General features: G+C 38.8%; 1 protein-coding gene across 12 annotated transcripts in view; it reads right to left on the bottom strand.

The window, feature by feature from the left end:
- The window catches only part of CCP110 (centriolar coiled-coil protein 110), a 30,226-nt gene extending 6,331 nt beyond the window's left edge, over positions 1 to 23,895 (bottom strand). For 3 of the 12 annotated variants that reach the window (XM_015125734.3, XM_028841282.2, XM_015125731.3), the window contains exons 1-13: positions 23,749 to 23,895; positions 21,951 to 22,093; positions 19,501 to 19,656; positions 14,948 to 15,076; positions 9,483 to 11,130; positions 6,284 to 6,414; positions 5,001 to 5,178; positions 4,312 to 4,451; positions 4,078 to 4,194; positions 2,169 to 2,270; positions 1,857 to 1,973; positions 1,190 to 1,263; positions 607 to 669 (exon numbers count right to left, since the gene is read on the bottom strand). In XM_015125734.3, coding sequence (XP_014981220.3) covers positions 607 to 669; positions 1,190 to 1,263; positions 1,857 to 1,973; positions 2,169 to 2,270; positions 4,078 to 4,194; positions 4,312 to 4,451; positions 5,001 to 5,178; positions 6,284 to 6,414; positions 9,483 to 11,130; positions 14,948 to 15,076; positions 19,501 to 19,641 — 2,840 coding nt within the window. In that variant the 5' untranslated portion in view covers positions 19,642 to 19,656; positions 21,951 to 22,093; positions 23,749 to 23,895. Of the gene's footprint in view, positions 1 to 606; positions 670 to 1,189; positions 1,264 to 1,856; positions 1,974 to 2,168; positions 2,271 to 4,077; positions 4,195 to 4,311; positions 4,452 to 5,000; positions 5,179 to 6,283; positions 6,415 to 9,482; positions 11,131 to 14,947; positions 15,077 to 19,500; positions 19,657 to 21,950; positions 22,094 to 23,490; positions 23,679 to 23,748 lie in introns of those variants that run through there. The other 9 variants (XM_028841280.2, XM_028841283.2, XM_015125732.3 and 6 more) reach the window with 5 other exon arrangements.
- Between the last annotated feature and the right edge of the window lie 547 nt (positions 23,896 to 24,442).

The following is a 24,442-nucleotide window of genomic DNA, read 5'->3' as shown; positions in this document are numbered from 1 at the left end:
GTTAGCTTTCTAAGGTTTTTAAATAAGTATCAAAGATCCTCTGGACTGTGTAACCGAACTCAAGACATATCACGCTCAAAATTTCAACCACAGATAGTATGTCCTACAAAAGCTCCAGATACATCTGGTCTGACAGCCAGGTATTCATATGAATCTTGAGCCTGAGGACCACCCCCCACCCAATTCAGCAAGAAGTTATCTACTGATGTCAAGTAGAACAAAGTCAACAAAAATGAAGTTTGGGATTTAAATTTTTTTTTTTTTGAGATAGAGTTTCACTCTTGTTGCCCAGGCTGGAGTGCAATGGCACGATCTTGGCTCACTGCAACCTCTGCCTCCCGGGTTCAAGCAATTCTCCTGCCTCAGCCTCTTGAGTAGCTGGGATTGCAGGCATGTGCCACCATGCCCAGCAAAGTTTGTATTTTTAGTAGAGACGGGGTTTTCCATGTTGGTCAAGCTGATCTCAAACTCCCAACCTCAGGTGATCCATCCGCCTTGGCTTCCCAAAGTGCTGGGATTACAGGCATGAGCCACTGTGCCCAGCCAATTTTTTTTTTTCTATAAAAAACAAAAAGCCTCTCATTAAGACTAAGTGATTTTTCTCACCTTGTTTCAGAAGGATTTTGTTTAACCAGAAATTTCTTATTTGGCATTCCCATTTCAGCAGCTCTAACACAATATAAAAATAAGGACATAATGTATTTAGAGAAGGGAGGAAAACATGCTTACAAATGTAATACAGGAGACAGAAACAAATCATCATTTAGAAGCTGGTGTACTACTGGAAGACCTGTACTAAGCATATTAAAGACTCTATTCAAGAATGAAGAATTTTTTAAGAAGTTACTAAGATATTTTTCCCATTAAGTCTTTATTCCCCAGAAACCTTTAGGACATCAGAAAAAGCATACATTTAGTCACTGAACATAAAGATTAACTGTTTTTAAGATTGATCAACTATCAGTTATGAGTTGAATGTTGTCAAATTTAGTAAATAAATTCATCTAAGATGAAATGAGATTTTAGCACCTGATTTTAATAAATTTCTTTATATAAAGGGGATTTCTATCAGCTCAACTGCAGAAAAATTAACCCTTCTTTACTTCTAAATTTAAATATGCAAATAGACCAACAGATGACTACAATTAATTGGTTTGATAACTAACATGACGTGATACAAAAAACTTACTTCATGTATTTCTTCCTATCAAGAGACTTCTGTGTTGCAGCTGAAAGAGCCACTCGTGGACTTTTCATTTTATCCTTTGATATACAAAAGTAATGTCAAACTCTACTGGTACCAATTAATACCACTATATTATAATACAGAATGATCCCAAACTGCCTGGAAAAGCTTCTCTCTACTAACATTTTTAATTTAGTTAAATCATCTTGTTTTGTATTTTTGAAGCAGTCTAATTCTAAGAATAATTAGAATTATGTAAATTTTGCTTGCTTTTCCTTTGCCAATTACACTAATTGATTCAAATCACAAACTCTGATATACTTCAAATTAATCTGGAGCCTGTTTTCTAACTCAGACTTCAAAAAAAGTAAAACCCATGTTATAACTGAATTCAAGAAAATTCAATCAGAAGCAGCTGATAGACTGTATAAGCCATCTGAGCAAAACATTCAAAGCTTCAACTCTAAAATCCAAGCAGAAAACAATATGTAATTCTTAAATTATGTAATTCTTTTAAATCTATCTACAGATTTAAATGTTGCTAGTAATTCCAGGAATTACTTGTGCTTAAGAATTATCAGAAGGGTGCTGAAGTCAACCAAAAATGACATTTAATATCAATTATCCTAAACCCAGAAGAACTCTATTCATTAGAAATCATGTAACATACCATTTGCCTGAGCATTTTCTCTTTGCGAACTTCTCGATCATGATGTAGAATAGACATTCTTTCAGTTGCATCCATTACAAAGAATATGTCATGAATACCATACAGGGCAGCTCGCAACTAGACACAAGAAAAGAAAATATTGTATACGTTTAAATGATGAGGTCAGAGTTTAGGAATACTATATACCATGTACACTTACTTATAGAAAAAGGTTAAAATAATTTTCATTGAAATCTATTTTCAGTAATTAAATAAAAAAGGAGAAATATAATATGTCCATGTCTTAAAAGCCTTCAGGAGCCACGTATTTACCTGAGCTAACACTCTTTCCTGAAGTGAAGCATCTTGAGCTGAAACAACGCCTCTCTTCAATGGTGCTTCTGACTGAAAACTTCTTATGAATTCCATAGTATCCTGAAAAAAGAAATGCTCCTTCAAACACACTTTTCTAGAAAGATTTGTGAACACTGGAGTTTCCTTTCTTCTTTTTCTCAGTCAATCCAAAATTACAGTCTTTCCTCAGTATCTGTGGGGGACTGGTTCCAGGAATCCCTCAGATACCAAATCCAAGGATGCTGGAGTCCCTTATATAAAATGGTTATCTGCATATAACCTAAGCACATCTCCCATGTACTTTAAATCATCTCTAGATTAGTTAAAATACCTAATAAACGTACATGCTACATAAATAGTTGTTATATTGTTTAGGAAATAATGACAAGAAAAAAAAATCTGTACATGTTCAGTACAGACACAACCATCATTTGTTTTTTCTGAATTATTTTTGATTCATGGTTGGTTGAATCCACAGATGTGGAACCCAGAGATAGAGGGCCAACTGTACTAAGAACGTAAATAAAACTGTTACTTATTAGAAGTCAAACACCACTCACTTTCAAGCAAGAGAAATACACACAAACTGCTTCATTTACATGTTATTCATAATATTATCTGAGTAAGATTAACAATTATTAGGGGAACCAGCCCCCAGTATTTCAACGTAGATTCTTTCTATTTTCCATAAGTGTTGGCTGGCTGAGAAATAAAGAGAAAGAGTACAAAGAGAGGAATTTTACCACTGGGCCTCCAGGGGTTACATCACATATCGGTAAAACCGTGATGCCCACCTGAGCCTTAAAGCCAGCAAGTTTTATTAAGGATTTCAAAAGGGGAGGGGGTGCAAGAACAGGGAGTAGGTCACAAAGATCACATGCTTCAAAGGGCAAAAAGGAGAACAAAGATCACATGCTTCTGAGGAAACAGGACAAGGGCAAAATCAGAAACTACTGATAAGGGTCTATGTTCAGCTGTGCACATATTGTACTGATAAACATCTTAAACAAAAGAAAACAGGGTTCGAGAGCAGAGAACTGGTCTAACCACAAATTTACCAGGGTGGAGTTTCCCAATCCTAGTAAGCCTGAGGGTACTGCAGGAGACCAGGGCGTATTTCAGTCCTTATCTCAACCGCATAAGACAGACACTCCCAGAGCAGCCGTTTATAAACCTCCCCCCAGGAATGCATTCCTTCCCCAGGGTATTAATTATTAATATTCCTTGCTAGGAAAAGAATTTAGCGATATCTTCCCTACTTGCACGTCCGTTTACAGGGTCTCTGCAAGAAGAAAAATATGGCTCTGTTTTGCCCAACCCCATAGGCAGTCAGACCTTATGGTTGTCTTCCCTAGTTCCTAGAAAATCACTGTTATTCTGTTCTTTTTCAAGGTGCACTGATTTCATATTGCTCAAACACACGTTTTACACTCAATTTGTACAGTTAACACAATAGTGGTCCTGAGGTGACATATATCCTCAGCTTAGGAAGATAACAGGATTACGAGATTAAAGACAGGCATATGAAATTATAAAAGTATTAATTTTGGAAACTGATAAATGTCCATATTAAAATGAAATCTTCACAATTTATGTTCAGAGATTGAAGTAAATACAGGCATAAGAAATTATAAAAGTATTATTTGGGAATTGATATATGTCCATATTAAAATGAAATCTTCACAATTTATATTCCTTTGCTGCGGCTCCAGCCAGTCCCTCCGTTCCGGGTCTCTGACTTCCCCCAACAAACAATCAGACTTCTAAAACTGCCTATTACAGTGACTAAAAAGTGTTTAAGTTCTGAACTAATCTGTTAGCTCAGCTGTCACAAGACTGATAGAAACTAAGACAGAAGCAAAATACAAACAATTTACAGGAATCTTACTTTTACAGTTTGTCGAAGTTGCTTCAGCTTATCTGTCTGCATAAGTCTACGAGTAAGAAATCCTTTTGCCACTGCAGTTATTTTGTTAAATTTTGCTTGTATTTCCGGACTAAAAACCTAGGTGAAAGAAGATAGACACAATGTTTATTGGTGTTCATTTATACAGTCTAAGATAATATAGCTTTTAAGAAAAGATAAATAGATAGATGGACATGTATCATTAAGTTTACCCACTTGAGACCATCTAGTTTTGGCTCTTCCAAAAGGCCTTGTTACTGAGAGTTTAGTCAAGCCACTAGTTGATGATCCCCAGAGGTAGAATGGTGCTTCATTTGCAGAAACAAAGCTATACTGCAGGGCAGAATTTGTGAAACCTAGAGAAACATACATATAGTATTATACCTGATGTCATACAATTAGAATACAAAGAACATCCCAATAAACACTTGTGATACTCATTAAGAATAGCAATTGCCTCCAAAACTGACCCACCTGCCGACTTAAAATATTTATGGACTTTAAAGCTTATGTACCAGATGGATCTTTTCAACACAAAGTGTCTCAGGACAATTGAGATATGAAGATAAGCTCTTTAAAAGGACTAGGGAATTAGAGGTAATTCAAGATCACTCAGGAGAGAGCAAACTGTTTTCACTCGAAGTATATCACCTGCTGCATGAATGATCAGATGGCTCTGAGCCGAATTTCCTGATATTTTCCTAGCAAAGGTATTCTTTGCTCACAAACTGCTCACAAGTCTTTGATCTCCTATCTTGTCATTTTTCACTGGTTACTAAGCAGCTGGCGAAGAGGGTTGGACATGGAATCATTTGAAAACAGGAGATATAATCTTATAGTGTGCCAAATAAATATCTTACTGTAGGATCATTTTCCCAAATGCAAAAGGATTTTTAAATATTTACCAGAACTATTTGAATTTGAAGTATGGAGTGAGTCCGCTTGAGACAGCATTGTTTCCAGCAAACTAGAGTCACTTATTTTTCTCCATTCTAATTCCACTGCACTGTTAATGTCCAACTCAGAGGCTTCCGCTGTCATTGCCTTCTTCTCTTTTAACATTTTCTCCTGCTCTTCTATTTCCTATAGATGAACAGTTTATTGTAACATGCTAAACCTTTTAATTATGTCCTAAAATGATATCATTTTAGGCTTAGCCAAAAGTACATGTAATTATCAGCAATTATTTCAAGTTTTTCTTCCTCAAATTATCCTTCCTTCCTTCTCCCTTCCCTTCCCTTCTCTCTCCTTCCTTCCTTCCTTCCTTCCTTTCTTCCTTCCTTCCCTCCCTCCCTCCCTCCCTCTTTTCTTTTCTTTTCTCTCTCTCTCTCTGTCTCTCTCTCGTTGTGAGAAACGGAATCTCACTCTGTCCCCCAGGCTGGAATACAGTAGCACAATCTCGGTTCACGGCAATCTCCACCTTGTGGGTTCAAGTGATTCTCCTGCCTCAGTTTTCCAAGTAGCTAGGACTACAGGTGTGCACCACCATTTTGTATTTTTTAGTAGAGACATTATTTCACTATATGTTGGCCAGGCTGGTCTCAAACTCCTGACCTCAGGTGATCCACCCACCTTGGCCTCCCAAAGTGCTGGGATTACAGGCATGAGCCACGGCGCCCAGTCTATAATGTATTTTAATATGTGAAAATGTATAAATTATTAATAACTATAATAATATTATAACAAGTGTCATTCTTATTTTTTCTTTTTATAGAGACAGGGTCTCCCTCTGTTGCCCAGGCTGGAGTGCAGTGGCTACACAAAGGCGAAATCATAGCTCACTGCAGCCTTGAATCTCTGGGCTCAAGTGATCCTCCCACCTCAGCCTCCTACGTAGCTGGGACTACAGGTTCATGACACCATGCCCAGCACAAGTGTCATTTTTATGATATAACTCTTGCAGAATGTGTTCTTTAGCACCTATTTACAAAATACCTTTTGAAAATATTAAGCTTTAAATCAAGGATTCAATAAAATATCCTTGATAAATTATGCAGTTACTTTTAAATAAGGATCTAAATATCAAACTTCACATTTTGACAAAAAATACCATTCATGTATCAAAATGACTCCCTTACCATAAGAAATATGGAGGAAAAAATTACAAGTATTCTATACATGACCAAAATTCATAGGTATCCTTGGCTAAATTTCACTTACCAGTCGTATCTCCCCCCACATTCCTCACCTTTTGCAATCTTTCTTGTTCCCTTTCCTGCTCAGCTATGAGTAGTGATAACTGCTGAGCATGCTGTTCTTCTAGTCTCTTCCGCATTTCTTCAAAAGCTAGCATCTTGCTTTTTAGTAACTCCTCGCTTTCTGAAAAGAAACATGTCTCCTCAATTTAGAAAATTCACTACAAGTCTAATGTCTGATATTTTATACCATTCAATTTAAATTATTCTTCTGATAAGAGAGTATTCCTGGATCTGACATAATACAATTAAGATATAGCTGGGTCTCTACTTTGAGCCACATTCACATTTTCCACTCCTTTTATTTCATGATACTCAGTAAAGTAAGACCTGTATTGCATCACCTTTACCCACTCATTCAACAGATCCCATCCTGATCTGAAATGACAGACCCAGGACTATATATTCAGACAAGATTCTCCTGACTCTACTTAACTTTCAGATTTGATTCTCAACTGCATCCTACCACCATTTGTTTTTTTGACACTTGTCCTCCAGGGTCTCTGGTATTGTAGCCTGTAGTTTTGCCTTGTTTTGATTTTCCAAGAAAGTGTTTCTTTGATGGTATAAAGCTTTCTCAGCTTGAGGTTTCAAAAAGGACTGGACATGAAAATTCCAGATATTTTAGTTACTAATTAAGAGAAAACATTATGACAATACAAGCTTCCTACGTAGAAGGTGGTAAGACATGTTGAAATGTACAAATACCAAGTATGGGCTGGGCGTGGTGGCTCACATCTGTAATCCCAGCACTTTGGGAGGCCGAGGCAGGTGGATCACTTGAGATCAGGAGTTTGAGACCAGCATGACCAACATGGTGAGACCTGATCTTTACTAAAAAAATACAAAATTGGCCAGGTATGGTGGCGCATGCCTGTAACCTCAGCTACTTGGGAGGCCGAGGCAGGAGAACCGCTTGAACCTGGGAGGCAGATGCTGCAGTGAGCTGAGATCGCACCATTGCACTCCACCCTGGGCAACAAGAGTGAAACTCCGTCTCAAAAAAAAAAAAGGAAATTTCCACTCTGTTGGCCTTATGTACTTCTGATATTCACTAAGGCAGCCTCTTGCCTTGCTATGCTGTCTACTTGGAGGATCCAAGTTGGCTCCCCAGGTAACAGTCACTGTTTTTATTAGAGCTCTTATAAAGTTGCACAGGATGGGCCAGGGCTGGTGGCTCAAACCTGTAATCCCAGCACTTTGGGAGGCCAAGGAGGGCTGATCACTTGAGCCTAGGAGTTCGAGACCAGCCTGGCCACCATGGTGAAACCTTGTCTCCACAAAAAATATAAAAATTAGCTGGGCGTGGTGGCGCAAGCCTGTAAATCCCAGATACTTGGAAGGCTGAGGCAGGAGAATCGCTTGAACCCAGACCTGCAGTGAGCTGAGATCACACCACAGCAATCCAGCCTGGGTGACAGAGCAAGACCCTGTCTCAAAAAAATAAAAATAAAAATAAAAAATAAAGTTGCACAGTTTTTAAGCAGTCTGACCCAACCCTGTATTTCCCATAAGCCCTAAAAGCTTAATTTACTTGATTTGTATGTCTTCTATATCAGTAATAAAGAATTATGAACCATGACAATAAAGTAAGGAGTAATGAAGGAGAAAAACGTGCTTTAATAAATTGCTGTTAATAGATACAACAGAAACTGAAATAATTTTTATTAATAAAGAATCTTTTTTTTTTTGAGACGGAATCTGGCTCTGTCACCCTGGCTGGAGTGCAATGGTGCAATCTTAGCTCACTGCAACCTCCGCCTTCTGGGTTCATGCAATTCTCCTGCCTCAGCCTCCCAAGTAGCTGGTATTAAAGATGTGCACCACTACACCCAGCTAATTTTAGTATTTTTAGTAGAGACGGAGTTTCGTCATATTAGTCAGGCTAGTCTTGAACTCCCAACCTCAAGTGATCCACCCACCTCGGCCTCCCAAAGTGCTGGGATTACAGGCATGAGCAACCACGCCGGCCTAAAGAACCATTTTTGAACCACCTACTCAGAGCCTTATTTCTGATACTCTATCTAATAATTTGTTATTAAAGTGTTTACCGAAAGGCCAACTACATGAAGATCGCACTACAAATGAAAAAGCAAACTGAAATAAACATTAGAAACTATAGTCCAAAAGAAAGACCTCATAGCAATACAGTGAATTAAAACTGTAAGTGAGGTTTCAGGCAGGACTGTTTGGCGCTAGGTGCAGTGGCTCACACCAGCACTTTGGGAGGCTGAGGCAGGTAGATAGCTTGAGGCCAGGAGCTTGAGAGCAGCCTGGCCGACATGGCGAAACCACATCTCTGCTAAAAATATTTATTAGCCAGGCCAGGTGGCACGCACTTGTAATCCCAGCTACTCTGGAGGCTGAGGCACGAAAATCAATTGAACCCAGGAAGCAGAGGTTGCAGTGAGGTGAGAACCCGCCACTGCACTCCAGCCTGGTGACAGAGCAAGACTCTGTCTCAAAAAAAAAAAAAAAAAAAAAAGAACTGTTTCCTCCAATTATTAATATTCTCAATAATACCAAGTGGACTATGAAAGCTTCATCATTTAAATAAGAAGATCCATCCAGGCATGGTGGCTCACACCTGTAATCCCAGCTACTCAGGAGGCTGAGGCGTGAGAATTGCTTGAATCGGGAGGTGGAGGTAGCAGTTAGCCAAGTTTGTGCCACTGCACTCTAGCCTGGGCAACAGTGCCAGACTGTCTCAAAAAAGAAAATCCTGGCTGGGTGCCGTGGCTCATGCCTGTAATCCCAGAACTTTGGGAGGCTGAGACAGGAGGCTCACTTGAGCTCACGAGTTTGAGATCAGCCTGAGCAACATGCCGGAAACCACATCTCTACAATACAAAAAATACAAAAATTAGCCGGGCATGGTGGCATGAGCCTGTAGTCCCAGCTACTTGGGAGGATGAGGTGGAAGGATGGCTTGAGCCCAGGAGGCGGAGGTTGCAGTGAGCTGAAGTCATGCCACTTCACTCCAAACTGGGGTGATAAAGCCAGACCTTGTCTCAAGAAAATCTTTAAGAAAGCCTATCAAATGGCAATAAACTGCAGCTGACTATAAGCTTTCTAATAAGATAAAATTAAGTGCCTATATGAATAAAGACCATTTTTTCCCCAAAAATGTCAATTATTAAAATAAAGGTATCATCCGCATAGCAGGTATCAAATGCTTCAAGGATTCCTTACCTTTGGAACTAGTTCCTAATATTTTATTCTTGTTAATGAAGACAGATCCCTTAGGGTATCTTTTTTCTGGCAAATGTTGCCTTTCTTGTTCAGTTACTCCGCTTGTTATGACATAAGGGCAGTTTTCTTTTTGCACACCATCAATATCCAAATCAAGTCTCCGTTTAACTTTCTCAAAACTGTTATCCAAAAATTGTTCATTTCCACAGGACACCATAGGTGTGTCCATCTGCTGTCTCATATTCTGGTTTTGCATCAATAAAGGAGAAGGGTTTTTTACATCATAAGACTTATTCAGTTCCGTTTGCAAACTGCAGTTTTTCTCTAACATATTGGCTGGCTTGAGTCCACTCACAGTTCCAAAGTTTGGACTTGCTATACACTGACTGCTGGCATATGGTTCATGCAGCTTTGGCATCACAGTGCAGGTACTGTTCATTTTGTGTGCACCTCTCTCTTCGGATGTTAACTGACCTTCCACAGTAGCAAGTCCATGAGTAACTTTATTTTCTAAATGATTTCCTGAAGATTGACATACCTGATTTGATTTACCTAAAACCACATCTTCTTTGACTTCAGATGTATTTTTGCCCACATAAACCTTGCTTGAACAAACTCCTGCTAAATCAATTGGTAACTTTGGCAGAATTTCGGGCACATTTGTTTTTTCATCAGTATCTTGAACAATTAAGTCCATTGCCTGTTCTTTTCCTTTAGGGCTTAATTCACAGGCATTTATTGGGTTATTTATAAGTATATGACATGCTGATGATGTCCTGGAACGTCTTCGGTGCATTTTAGGACTCATACTTGGCTCTGGACTAGGTAATTTGGCATATGAACCTGTAAGACTTTTGATAACATTATTTTCAGTAACAAAAGTGGGAATAACTTTAAAATCAGAATTAGACTCTAGAACAGTGGAATGGCCAGTTCGTACAGGTATGTCCACTTTCGAAAAGCTAGCTAAAACTGGCATACTCATGCTGCTTGCTTGAGTGGAAGCACCTTGGAGAAGAACATTTGATTTATTAAGGCTTGGTTTGTCAGGAATAACTGAGACACAGTGTTTGCCTGTCAACTGGGCCTTCTCTTTTACACAGTCAGCCACTTTAACAGCATCATTTTCTTTGTCTAAATGACTCTCATTAACAATTCTCATCATACTACCTTTCAGACTGCGTCTAGATTGTTCTCTTTCTATATATTCCTTTGACTTTTTCATCAGATTCTGAAGACTCATTACATAGGGATCTGGGGTGACTTCTGCCAAAAGTGGTAGATCCTGTTGTTCATTTACTGAGAAGAGACCATCAGAAATAAGAGTTTCTTGTGGAGTTGCTGAAGAGGTCTTTGGAAAAGCTTCATTTTCTACATGACTAATATTGGAACTATCACATTGCTTCGGAGAATTAAATCCTTCTGAATCTCTAGCTAAGTCTGTTCCATTAGTTTTACATTGGTCCTCATTATCCAGTGGCAAAATCCCAGCTATCTTATCAAGCTTTGCTGCAGTAGAGTGTTCGGTATGGCTTGGAAAGCTATTTGGAAATGTAGCAGGAACATTCAAGTTTCTGACTTCTGAATTAGAGTAAACCGTTTCCATCTCCCACTGATCAAAATCACTGGCATTAGGTGCTTTTCTAACCTGAAACAGGAAATTTAAAAATTAATATTTCCTCATTGCACAAAGTCTCTGATTTCACTGTTTTCTAAAATGAAATTGAAGATTCAGAATTCTGACATTTCAAAACATAAAGAAAAACTAAGATGACAGGTTTCTATGGTATCCTGTATCACAGGGGGCTCAAATTATTATTGAAAAAACACCCACTGGTCATCCTGCCTAAGTTATTAAAAGACTTATGAAAAGAAACTTATCTAATCTGATACAAATATGAACATATATATGTGTATACACACACAGATATATTCATATATCCATGTGCAATTTAATCTTAGAATAGAAGCACTTTCCTTAAATTTCTTCTATTCATGTTATTAACATTACCAACTATTCCTCGTAGGATAGGTATCATCCAAGGATAATAATATATGCAATAAACAGCAAGTAATGAAATGTCTTACATAAATGATTCCCTCTCTAACAAAAACTAACTTGTCCAGGACACTGATTAAGCAAAACTGATTCAGTAATAAGACTCCTGCACCCACATGCTTACTCCAAAATTTAACTAAAATCCCTCCATAAAATGAGGGAAATTTGTAGTAAACAATAGCCCAGCCATGAAGCTTAAATTATTTAGAAATAAGAAATATTTGAACTTAAAACTCAATTCATTAAAACAAAATCCAATTTGATTCATTGATGCTTAGTTAAAACAGCAAGTTGTTAATGAATTTCGGAACAGCCAAAATAGGTAAACATTTGGTAGATGATAAAGATGAGAACTACATATATGAGAAAAAGAAACATAAAATATATGTAAAGCTGGGAGAGGTGGCTCATGCCTGTAATCTCAGCAGTTTGGGAGGCCAAGGCAGGTGAATTGCTTGAGTCTAGGAGTTCGAGACCAGCCTGGCCAACATGGCAAAACTCCATCTCTACAAAAAATACAAAAATTGGCCAGGCATGGTGGCAGGCACTGGTAATCCTAACTACTCAGGAGGCTGAGGCAGGAGAATCACTTGAACCCAGGTGGCGGAGATTGCAGTGAGCTGAGATCACACCACTGCACTCCATCCTGGGTGACAGAGTGAGACTCTGTCTCAATAAATAAATAAATAAATATAAAAATAGGTATTTTGTATCTAAATGATCCAACTTTGCAAAAGAATAAAAAGAGAACTACGATGGCTTCTAAAGGTAATTATACATCCGTATATTAAACTGGCAAAAATCATAGTATTATCATATGAATATAGACATCAAAAGCCTGAATATTGGCCCGGTGCGGTGGCTCACGTGTGTAATCCCAGCACTTTGGGAGGCCAAGGCGGGCGGATCATGAAGTCAGGAGATCGAGATCATCCTGGCTAACATGGTGAAACCCCATCTCTACTAAAAATATAAAAAATTAGCTGGGCTTGGTGGTGGGTGCCTGTAGTCCCAGCTACTCGGGAGGCTGAAGCAGGAGAATGGCATGAACCCAGGAAGCGGAGCTTGCAGTGAGCCGAGATCGCGTCACTGCACACCAACCTGGGCAACAGAGTGAGACTCCGTCTCAACAACAACAAAAAAAGCCTGAATATTACAATATTTTTTGGTTGTTTTGTATGTGTTTATTTTTTTCTAGACCACATGGCTCTCCTATTTTACCTTACAAATCCCAAGACAGGTAATGGTTTCCAGGTACTATGCAATACACAGTACAACAAGACATACTTAGTCACAACCTCAGGACCAAAATAAAACAAAAAAGATGCAAAAAGGTTTCCAGGTACTATGCAATCAACAGTACAAGACATACTTAGTCACAGCCTCAGGACCAAAATAAAACAAAAAGGATGCATATTTACGAAATCCATGAACATGTTCACAGGTTTAAGTAAAACAGATGATTTCCTTATATAAAATATTTCACATTTGTGATATTCGGAAGCTATGTTGTTTATACGTCACTAAAATGAGCCTTTAGTTAGACAAGCTAAATAACAACAAGAAAAAACTCTATCATAGAATCTTAGGTTTTACAGGTGAAGCAGAAATCTAATTGTTTTATATAAAATTTTCCTATCTGAGTAATTAATTCATTACAGTTCAACATTATATATGCTCTTTTAACAATTTTATTAGTAGTATATTTTATCTTCCCTCAATGGACCAAAAATGATACGCCATTTTCGTATCAATCACAGGAAATATCTAGTAAGTAAAAAACTCACCTCTTATAGTTAAATTAGCACTACTCAATCCATTTTTTAAACTTAATACGGACAGTAATGAAATCTACTACCCACACACTATATACTACTGTGAAAGGGAAATAAAATCTCAGGACCCCAAACTCAACTATGTCAAATGAGAGTCACTATAACTCTCAGACTGTGTCTAGATTGTTCTCTTTCTATATATTCCTTTGACTTTTTCATCAGATTCTAAAGACTCATTACATAGGGATTTCAAGTAACTGAAATGGAAAATCACATGTCAAAGGAAAAAGTAAAGCTTAGGAACTGAGTCACACAAAAACTGCTTTCCTTTTATTCCTAAACAGATAGCTGCAAAATAGAAGGCCACCTATCTACCCAGGTAGCCTCTCTTGCAAATTGCTCACAAGGAAATTCCTTATAGGCCCCAAAATCTTTACACCAACCCAGAGTTCTGCTGAATCTCACTCTGACAAGATACTGACAAAGACCAAAGATGACTAGAAATCATCCCTTTGGAGACAAATGTATATTTGACTTCTCCTCTACTCTGTTTACTTTATCCTATGTAAAATGCAGATTTATTGAGCTTGAGATGAATGCATAGCTGACTGTTCCTCTACCCCCACCTTTCACATGTGACATGTGGATTCAGTGAGTGCTAATCAAAACCTCACAAAAATGTGACCACTTACCTCACTACCTACCCTACATTTTTTTTCTTTCCTCTTTCCCCTCCTGCTGTTCTTTCCCCTTTAAATACTGAAGTCCTCAAAACCTCTTTTGGAAAAGCACAAGCCACAGATCCTACTGCAACTTTTGTCTCTTTTTCCTTGGCACATCCTCAACCTTGGCAAAACAAACCTCTAAATCGATTGAGACTCGCTTCAGTCATTTTCTTTGGTTTACACTACCAACAGAGAAATGAGCCCTTAAGGTTCATTATACATGTGTCATCTAATACGAATTATACAGACAAACCACAAACTCTTAAGATTATGATGTTACACAGCAGAACACTCCTACATGTTGTAGAAATTATTCGTTCGATCTAATTCATTTGTTTTTCTTTTTAGTACAAAATGATCCACATGTCAGAACAAATTGTTTATACAAATCTAAAAATAACTGCACAAGGTGTAGATGTGTTGTTTAAATAGTTTTTAGACAGGATGCATCTAAACAATTCAACGTATCTAAACTGCATTTTGTGTATCTAAGAGCAGAATTTTCACCAAAAAAAAATTGGGGGCAGTTATTTACTTAAGCAAAGAATGAGAATAAGGTAATTTAGTCAATAGTCTAATTAGTTTGGCCAATAATGCCCAATTCTATCATTTTGTCACTGAGAATTCAATGTTTTTAGAGTCACAAAATGCAAACAATAAGCAATTATATTCAGTGTATGGTTCCATTGTGCAAATATCCTCTGATTCAAGTACTGGGCAACACTAACAAGCAAGTGCATTCTCTTTGGAGTAACTGAAATGGAAAATCACAAATTATGAAGCTTCTCAAACGTAACAGTAAAGTACATTAGTAATTAGTTAAGTGCAAATATATTTCAGAAAAATTATCATCAATGCTTATCTTATTATTTCTGTATTATAACTGAAACTGCATAAATCACACACCTGAACATTGTCAAGAATCTCCTGGACACGAGTCAGTAAAGTTTTCTTCCTGTTAACCTGCTTTCTTGCTTCTACATCAAGTGCTTTCTGCTTTTCTTGTTGCATTTCCTTTCTTTTCTCAACGTTAAGCTGCAAAACATCATAAAAATGTAATTATTTCCCACGATAAAAATATCATAAAATTGGGAAGTTCTGAATCACAAAGATGAAAAACATGTGCAACAGGCAAAACTAATCTACAGTGAAAGAAATCAGAACAGTGGTCTGGGTACTGAGTGGGATGGGGCATTAGAGATCTTTCCATGGTGAAGAAAATATCCTGTGTGGGTGTGAGTTATACATGTGTATGCCATATATCAAAACTCATGGAACTTTAACACTTCAGATCTGTGTATTTTGCTATGTGTAAATTATTTTCAATTAAAAAGTTAAAAAGAAAAAAAGTTTGTTCACTAATCAAATGTTCTAAAATGACAGAAATAAAATTAAAGCCCTTTTGGCCACTGCTGAGTTTTTTATTACTTCACTTGAATACTGACTTGAATATTACTTCACATTCAGTATCCTTTTTTTTTTTTTTTTTTTTTGAGACTGAGTCTTGCTCTGTCACCCAGGCTGGAGTGTAGTGGTACAATCTCAGCTCACTGCAACCTCTGCCTCCTGGGTTCAAGCAATTCTCCTGCCTCAGCCTCCTGAAGAGCTGGGATTACAGGCATGCACCACCACACCCAGCTAATTTTTGTATTTTTAGTAGAGATGGGGTTTCACCATGTTGGTCAGGCTGGTCTCGAACTCCTGACTTTGTGATTCGCCCACCTCGGCCTCCCAAAGTGCTGGGATTACAGGTGTGAGCCACCGCGCCTGGCCCACGTTCAGTATCTTATTTTACTGGGTCAATTGGATTCTACAACTTTTAATTTTCTAACCAGTGCACAATTTAACTCTTTGCTGCCTCAAAAAATGTCCAAAGGTTTAATGATAAAAGAAACAGATAATGTATTATTTGCCTACAAAATCAGAACATGTCTTTTCTTTCACCTCACTCTACCTTCCGATAAAAATATAATGTACCTAAAAAATGGAAGGCTTCTAAGCATTGTATCTCTTTATAATGGATTTCAATCTTAATTATTAAGTCCTAGGAAATTAAGTCACTGTTAACAGTCAAGACTTATTGTAGACTTACACAAATAGAAAATATATCATTAAAAAATTATTTCAAAAGTTGCAATATTCACCTATCAAATACAACATAAAAATGTGGATTAGGTCCATAAACATCAGATTTTGCTTACAAATAACTAACAGATGGAGTCATAGACACCATACAACAAGCCTCAGACATTTTGGTCCACATTAAATCAAGCAATATGTTATCAAATAGCTGGCAAATATGTTGTTTTAAAACTTTTTCCTAATGCATGGTACCAAAGAATCATTATACAATTTACTTGCTAATCAAGAGGAGAAAATGCGTACTTTAAAGAGCCATCTGGCAGTCACTACTGTAAGCAAGTGTTCAAACTAAACATCACTAATAGAGGGCAACTAAACATTATGTAACTTCTGATTTAATTTAGTATGAAGTGTAGGGCATCATCTCCAAAGAATTCCTTATTATTTATTTTTTTGTTTTTGAGATGGAGTCTCAGGTTAGAGTACAGTGGTGCAATCCTGATCCCTCCTGGGTTCAAGCAATTCTCCTGCCTCAGCCTCCCGCACAGCTGGGATTACAGGCAACCGCCGTCATGCCCAGCTAATTTTTATATTTTTAGTAGACAAGGGGTTTCGCCATGTTGGTCAGGCTGGTCTCAGCCTCCCAATGTGCTGGGATTATACTCATGAGCCACCCCGTCCAGCCCCATCTTCAAAGAATTCCAAAAATCTTTTAACCTGTTTATCAAACTTCACTTCCAGTTCATAGGAACTACAGGCACTAGAGAAACAAGTTAAATATCACTATTAGGAAATGATGAGACAAATCCAAGATCTAAGGAATTCTACAAGACAATAGCTCTGGTCTCTTTAAAAATTCAGTATCACAGTTTTGGTTTTTTAAAAAGATAGTATCTCACTCTGTCACCCAGGTTGCAGTGCAGTGGCATGATCAGGGCTCACTGCAGCCTCAGTCTCCTGGGCTCAAGTGGTCCTCCCACCTCAGCCTCTAGAGCAGCTGAGACTACTGGTGCACGCCACTACACCCGGCTGATTTTTGTATTTTGTGTAGGTATGAGATTTCACCCTGTTGCCCTGGCTGGTCTCAAACTCTGGGGATTAAGCAATGCAATACACCCACCTCAGCCTCCCAAAGTGCTGAGATTACAGGCGTGAGGCACCATGCCCAACCAATAAAAAAAATTGTTTTTAAGACGTAGAGGAACTGTTCTAGATTAAAATAAAGAAACATAACAAGCAAATACTAATTATGAACTTTGGATCCAGATTGGGGGAATAAAGTTATAAAAGGCATTTTGAGCACAAATGGAAAAATTTAAATATGAACAGAATTATTAGACATTATTAAAAATTATTAATTTTCTTAAGATGTGATAATGGTATTGGGGCTTTATATATGAGAATGTCCTTATTTTTAAGAGATGTATACCAAAATATTTAGGGAAGCAGTGTTAGGTCTTTGTGGTTTTCAAATAGCTAGGCAATTTTTTTAAATGTATGTATGTACACACACACATACATGTATATAAAAATCACAAACACAATAAAGCAAAGATGACAAAAATGTTAAATATTGTTTAATCTAATGGTAAATCTACGGTAGGTCACTGCACTATCCTTTCAATTTTGCTATATATTTGAAAGTTTCATTACCAAAAGTTGGCAGTTAGCTCTGGTGTCTTTAAAAATTCAATTAAATTGGCCGGGCGCGGTGGCTCAAGCCTGTAATCCCAGCACTTTGGGAGGCCGAGACGGGCGGATCACTAGGTCAGGAGATCGAGACCATCCTGGCTAACACGGTGAAACCCCGTCTCTACTAAAAAATACAAAAAACTAGCCGGGCGAGGTGGCGGGCGCCTGTAGTCCCAGCTACTTGGGAGGCTGAGGCAGGAGAATGGCGTGAACCCGGGAGGCGGAGCTTGCAGTGAGCTGAGATCCGGCCACTGCACTCCAGCCTGGGTGACAGAGCAAGACTCCTTCTCAAAAAAAAAAAAAAAAAAATTCAATTAAATTAATTAAAATTAATCTCTTAACTCCTGTTATACCAAAACATAAATTTAAAGCTCACTTTTTTCTAATAATAGTTTGTGATTTAAAATAAAGTCATATACATTTTAAAATATCCAATTAGTATCAAACGGTATATGATGAAGTGTCTTCCCTATTATCCTATATTCTCTCACCACTCCCCAGAAAAGAAATAGCCATCCTTTAAAAAACCCAAATGGTTAACTTATATTGGGTACCTCTTATGATCCAGGTGGTATTCTAACCATTTTATAACTACGCATTCATTTAATCTTCAAAATAGCCTTATGAGATAGGCACTATTTTACCCCCATTTAACAAATAAGAAAATGGGCCACAAGTTTACACAGCAAGTAAGTAGCAAAGCAATGATTTGGACCAGGCCAGAAGGCTCCAGAGCCTAGGCTTTTGTTTTTCTTTTTTTCCTTCTTTTGGGACAGGGTCTTGCTCTGTAGCCCAGGCTGGAGATTTTTTCCTTCTCTTGGGACAGGGTCTTGCTCTGTAGCCCAGGCAACAATGCAATCCTGGCTCCCCGTAGCCTGGAACTCCTAGGTTCAAGGAATCCTTCCACCTTAGCCTTCGAGTAGCTGGGACTACAGGCACATGTCACCACGCCTGCCTAATTTTTTAAAATGTTTTTGTAGAGATGAGGTTTCACTATGTTAACCAGGCTAGTCTTGAATTCCTGGTCACAAGCAATCCTTTCCCTTCCAGCCTCTCAAATAACTGGGACTATAGATGTGAGCCACCGTGCCTGGTCCACAGCCTGGACCTCTAATCGTGACTCTATACTGCCCCTGACAGCATGCTGCACACAGTGTTTTACACTAGATCATCAAGATCCTTCCATGCCTCAACATTTACATCTGCCTTACTGTAATGGTAAGTAAGAGATTTTATAAAATGGACCACAGTTAAACTACTCCACTACTGATGGACATTTAGGTTGTTCGTCAACCTTTGCTATTTTAAACAATGCTAATGTAACTCTGTACTTACTTCTTTAGGCTCACGTATAATTGTAGGATACACCCAAAAATGGAACTGCTGACTCAAAGGCTATGTATGCTTTTAAATTCTACCAAACTCTCATCTAGAAATAAAATAAACTGATTCTCTTAGCAAAAGTGCATTAAAAGTGCATTTTCTCCACAGTCTAAGGAACACAAGGTTCTATTAGCTCTTTGTCAATCTATAATAGTAAGTAAAAAATGCTAATTCATTTGCATTTCTCTAATTCTAAATAAGGGCATCTCTTCGAATGTTTATAAGCCTTTCTTTTGTTTTTCCATGAACTGTTTTAGTTGTTCACTACAGAAAAAAACTATTTAAAAACAAAGCAAGTTTACCAGTGGAGAAAGGATAGCCACTCCATGAAAGTGAATAAGTGAGATACTTTCAGACTGAGTAGGGAGAAAGCTCTCTGTGGATAGTGATGCTTCTTGTATTCTGGCAAGACTTTTTTCACAGAACTTCTCATACTCCTCCATCTTCCCACAGTCACACTACAAGAGAGAAAAATGTTATTTTTAATGTACTGGGAAAAACAGATCTTATTTGGCAGATTTTGCAGAGCATGAGAGAGTCCCTATAATTCACAATTCCTATAACTGGTCCTCCCAGAATTGTCTTACTAAGGCCGGGCGCGGTGGCTCAAGCCTGTAATCCCAGAACTTTGGGAGGCCGAGACGGGCGGATCACTAGGTCAGGAGATCGAGACCATCCTGGCTAACACGGTGAAACCCCGTCTCTACTAAAAAATACAAAAAACTAGCCGGGCGAGGTGGCGGGCGCCTGTAGTCCCAGCTACTCAGGAGGCTGAGACAGGAGAATGGCCCGAACCCGGGAGGCGGAGCTTGCAGTGAGCTGAGATCCGGCCACTGCACTCCAGCCTGGGCGACAGAGCGAGACTCCGTCTTAAAAAAAAAAAAAGAATTGTCTTACTAATCAGGAGCTAATTCTTGGGTATGGTAATTCACCTCAAGAACCTGTCCAATTAAGATGTCCTTGATATATTAAATATTTCTGAATATTATTGCATGTAAATCAATCTTTAAATGGGATTAATTTAGCTAAGAATTCATAACCTTCTTAAAGAAAACTAAGTTCTGTACACCTTTACTAACTTCAGATTGTAAAATAGGATATTATATTTTCTTTAACAGGACTTATCTACACAAGAAAAACTATATCATACAAAGGTAGAAACACTGTAGTAAAAAAGCCTACTTAAATCAAAGAATATTTACTTTTAAAAATTTTCTACTTTGAAGTTCAAAGGTTACTTTTTTTTTTTTTTTTTTAAAGAGATAGGGTCTCACTATGTTGCCCAAATTGGATTCCAGTGACTATTCACAGGTTCGATCACAATGCACTATAGTCTCAAACTCCCAGACTCAAGCAATCCTCCTGCCTCAATTTGCCTATCTTAACACTATACTTGGACTCCATGGGCACCAGTCAACTCAGTCAGAGGTAAAAAACAGAAAATCGATTGGCTCTGATATTAATTATATTTTATTGTTGAAAATTGGAACCATCACCAAACTACTTAAAACAATCCCAGTAATTTCACAGTTTCTAGGAAATTGTGATTATGAAAATACAAGGTAACCAGCAGGGATTAGGCATCATATTCATTCATTTAGCAAACATTAAATATTGATTGCTTATTTGCACAGCATTATGTGTGGCACTGTTTCCTTTAAATAAATAAGGGAAAATAAAAAGACATTATCAGAATCATAACCAGCAAGGGTATGAATAATACAATAATGTTCCTTTATGTCTTCATTTTAAAAGAATTGGTTTCTTAACAAAAAAAAGAGAGGGCAGGGAAATTCAATTCATGATGTGGGATATGCAAAGATGAAATAGGATATGTCCTTGGTAGGCCTCAAAGTACTTAAAAATTCAGTACACCAAAGTATCAGGGACAAATTACAGTGCAATGAGAAATGGGAAAAAAAATAGTCAAAATTACAATCAGGTTATTTAAAAATAAGATATAATGCTATTTTTGACTAAATAGTTTAATCATAGTTTAAGAACAAAATTTCTTCCTACTATTCAGTTGTAATTATTTGTGTTCAATCTATGCAAAGTAGGAATCTAATGACGAACAAATGGTTCTCTACAGTGTGAGTGAGACTATTTTACAAGCTTTTATTTATTTTAAAAAAGCAAAAGTTAAAACAATACAACGCCTTAAGGCATAGCCTTTTTTTAGTCTAGGTTTCAACTCACATTATTTCTTAACAACCCCATTTCTGCTCAAATATTTTATTTTTTTAATACATGCCATGCATTCAGCAATACACAGAATGTAAATAGATTATACAAATAAAGTAATATATCTTCTATGGATACTCAAGCAAAGCATTAAATTCAAATTTAGAAGTGAGGGAAGGTATTAAGGAAATCTAATACTTTTATGGCCATAGTTTTATTTTTCTTTCAACATCATAGAGATATGCCTCATTGTTTCAGAAAGTTAATCACATCCCTTAAATAGTACATGTATGTCCTACATCTTGCAGATGTATATAGTACTATATTATTATTACAGCACAACACAGCATATGACAATACATTACTCATTCAAATATGAGTGCTAATATGGAGATTATACAAATTACTAGATGATCCTTAGAGCATGACTGGATCCTTCTTATCCTTTAGTCTCAGCTTGGATATCCCCTCCTCAGAGAAGGCGTCCCTGATGACCCCATCTAAATTAACTCTGCCTCGATCACACTATCACATTACCCTGCTGTTTCCCAATTTTCATAGCACTTACCACTATCTGAAATTATCGTGTTTATTTCCTTGATTTTTGTCTGTCTTCCTCCACCAAAATGTAAGCGCCATAAGTACAGGTACCTTTTCAGTCTTGTTCACTGAATCCCCATTATACAGAACAGTATCAGCACACAGCAGGCACTTGATAAAAGTATTGAATAAACGAATAAGAATAATAATAAGCTCAAACAATAATGTAAACCAGAAGAAAAAAAGAAGGCAGACTATACACCAAAGCTAGCAAGGAAGAATGGAATTTAGAGAATGGAAATTTCACCATGGCTCTATTCCCAGAGAAACTCGTACCTCTTAAACTGCAAAGGTAACCATTTAAGAAGTGAGCAGTCCATATCCCATGATTAAGCAAGAGGACACTATGCCTTTCACACTACAATTACCACTGTCAGCAAGGTTTTATTTTAAGGGAGCCTTGACTACGAGGCTACCCCAACCACAAATCTATTACCCTATACCTTGCCATCAGACATCACTGGTCCACTTCCAGTAATAATTTGTCAGCTACAGCAGGTTCAGATACGCCCTGTCTTCTCCATTTATACCATAGAGAACCACTGACCCTTGTCCAAATGAGCCTCTTTGCAAACCCCATAGACTCATGGTCCTATCTGCTCCTTACCTGTGCTCTGCCAGACATGTCACTGAAAGGAGTGGTAAAAGTAACACAGAACAGATCCTGCTTTTTTTTTTTTTTTTTTTTTTTTTTTTTTGCAGAACCTAGCGTTTCTTTGCCCATCAGTTCCCCCAAAGACGCAAACTTCTTTGCGTAGAAGCGGTAAAGGGGAAGATTTCTTATTCAGATGCATACTAGCTGCAAGTTCTTGGCAAGCCAGTTACCATCTCCACACCTGTTTCCTCCTCTGTAAAAGAGGGATGATCAGGGTATCCGTCTCAAAGGAATCTTGTAAGAATTCAATGAGCTAATGCATGTAGGGCAATTAGCATAGTGCAGAACACGCAGAAAGCGACAAATAATGGGGACTGCTTTTCTTATTAAGAGGATAATGATGATGACGATTTTTAGCAGTAGGGTATGAATTCCTGGAGGGCAGCGACAGTGCTTGGTTCCCCGTAGGATTCAAATGAAATTGAAAAATATAGAAAAGGGGACAACGGCTTCCTCATTTCCCTGTCTCTAGACCTCTCCCCGTCAAATCAATCTCGAGATGGCTGCCATTTGCCTAAACTGGGGGTAGGGAGCTTGGATCGTAACCAGAATAGAATCAAAGGGTGGGAATCATCTAGCAGCTCCAGGGGCAATCAGTTACTTTATTATCCTCAAGCTTATGCCCAGAGTGGCAAAGGCGAAGTAAGCAGCGTTCCTAGGGCCTTGGTTGTGGTAACCGGGGCTCATAAACGGCCAATGCACACCCCGGGGAAGCCTCTCTCTCCAGCACCGTGGGAGGGAGAAGAAAAACGGCCCCCAAAATTTGATCACCACGATGGTGTTCTCCGGCTCTGGCCCTAGTTTTATTTCCCAGGAAAAAGCCCCTGCCCTCTCCCCAGCGCCCCATGCCCACCTCCTCCAGCTCCTCCGATTTAAGGCTCCAAACCGAGGGCCCTCCAGGCGGGGCCGGCATCGGAGCATCACCTCAGCGCCCGGTGCTGGCTGCCCCCGGGGTCCCGCCTCCCTACAGCCGGCGCCTTTCCACGCGGGGCTCGAGGCCCGGGAGCCCAACAGAGCCCGCCCTCAACTCCTCAGGGCGCCAATTTCGCCTCGCCAGACCACTTCTCAGCCCGGACCCGCCGAGGCTCGAGCCCCCTCCTTATGCACACACCTGATCCCCCACGGCCCCTTCAGGTCCTCTCCCCTCGCCACGGGCCTTGTCAGGAAGCGAATGGCTCAAATGGTACTGACAGAGCGCAGCTCGGTCCGCCGCCGCCTTCTCCTCCTCCTCCCCGCCATATTACAGATCTCAAGCGGCAACGCGGGCTCCTGGCAACCGCCGCCGCGGCCACCCCGACTCCACCTCTCAGGGCCGGCACTTCCGGTGGTTGCTTCCAGGGCTGTTAAAACCGTTGGGCCACCAGAACACTACAATCCCCGAGGTGCATTGCGCGCCCGCGATGGAGGACGTAATGCTTACGGACAGCACGCTGCACGCCGGGAAACGTAGTCTTCAATGCAAGCTACAGACTAGACTGTATTAATAAATGTACTTATTTAGTATAATAGGACCACCCCTCAGGGTCTGAAGCCCCCTGAAGTGTTCCTTGAGGTTGCCATTTTTTTCTTATGTGTATAAAGATAACCCCTTTCTATGTAGCCGTTATAAAACATGTAACATTCACCAAAATATTTTCTTGTAGATAAAAACGCTGAACCCACCCGGGGTGATGGCTTACGCCTATAATTCCAACATTTTGGAAGCCGAGGCGGGAGGATCGCTTGAGCCCAGGAGTTCGAGATCAGCCTGGGCAGCAAAGGGAGACGGCGGCATCTCTACAAAAATTTTAAAAATTAGCCGGGTG

This window comes from Macaca mulatta, chromosome 20 (genome assembly GCF_049350105.2).
Source record: "Macaca mulatta isolate MMU2019108-1 chromosome 20, T2T-MMU8v2.0, whole genome shotgun sequence".
NCBI lineage: Eukaryota > Metazoa > Chordata > Mammalia > Primates > Cercopithecidae > Macaca > Macaca mulatta.
The sequence above is the reverse complement of the archived record's forward strand: the minus strand, read 5'-3'. Positions and strand labels throughout refer to the sequence as shown.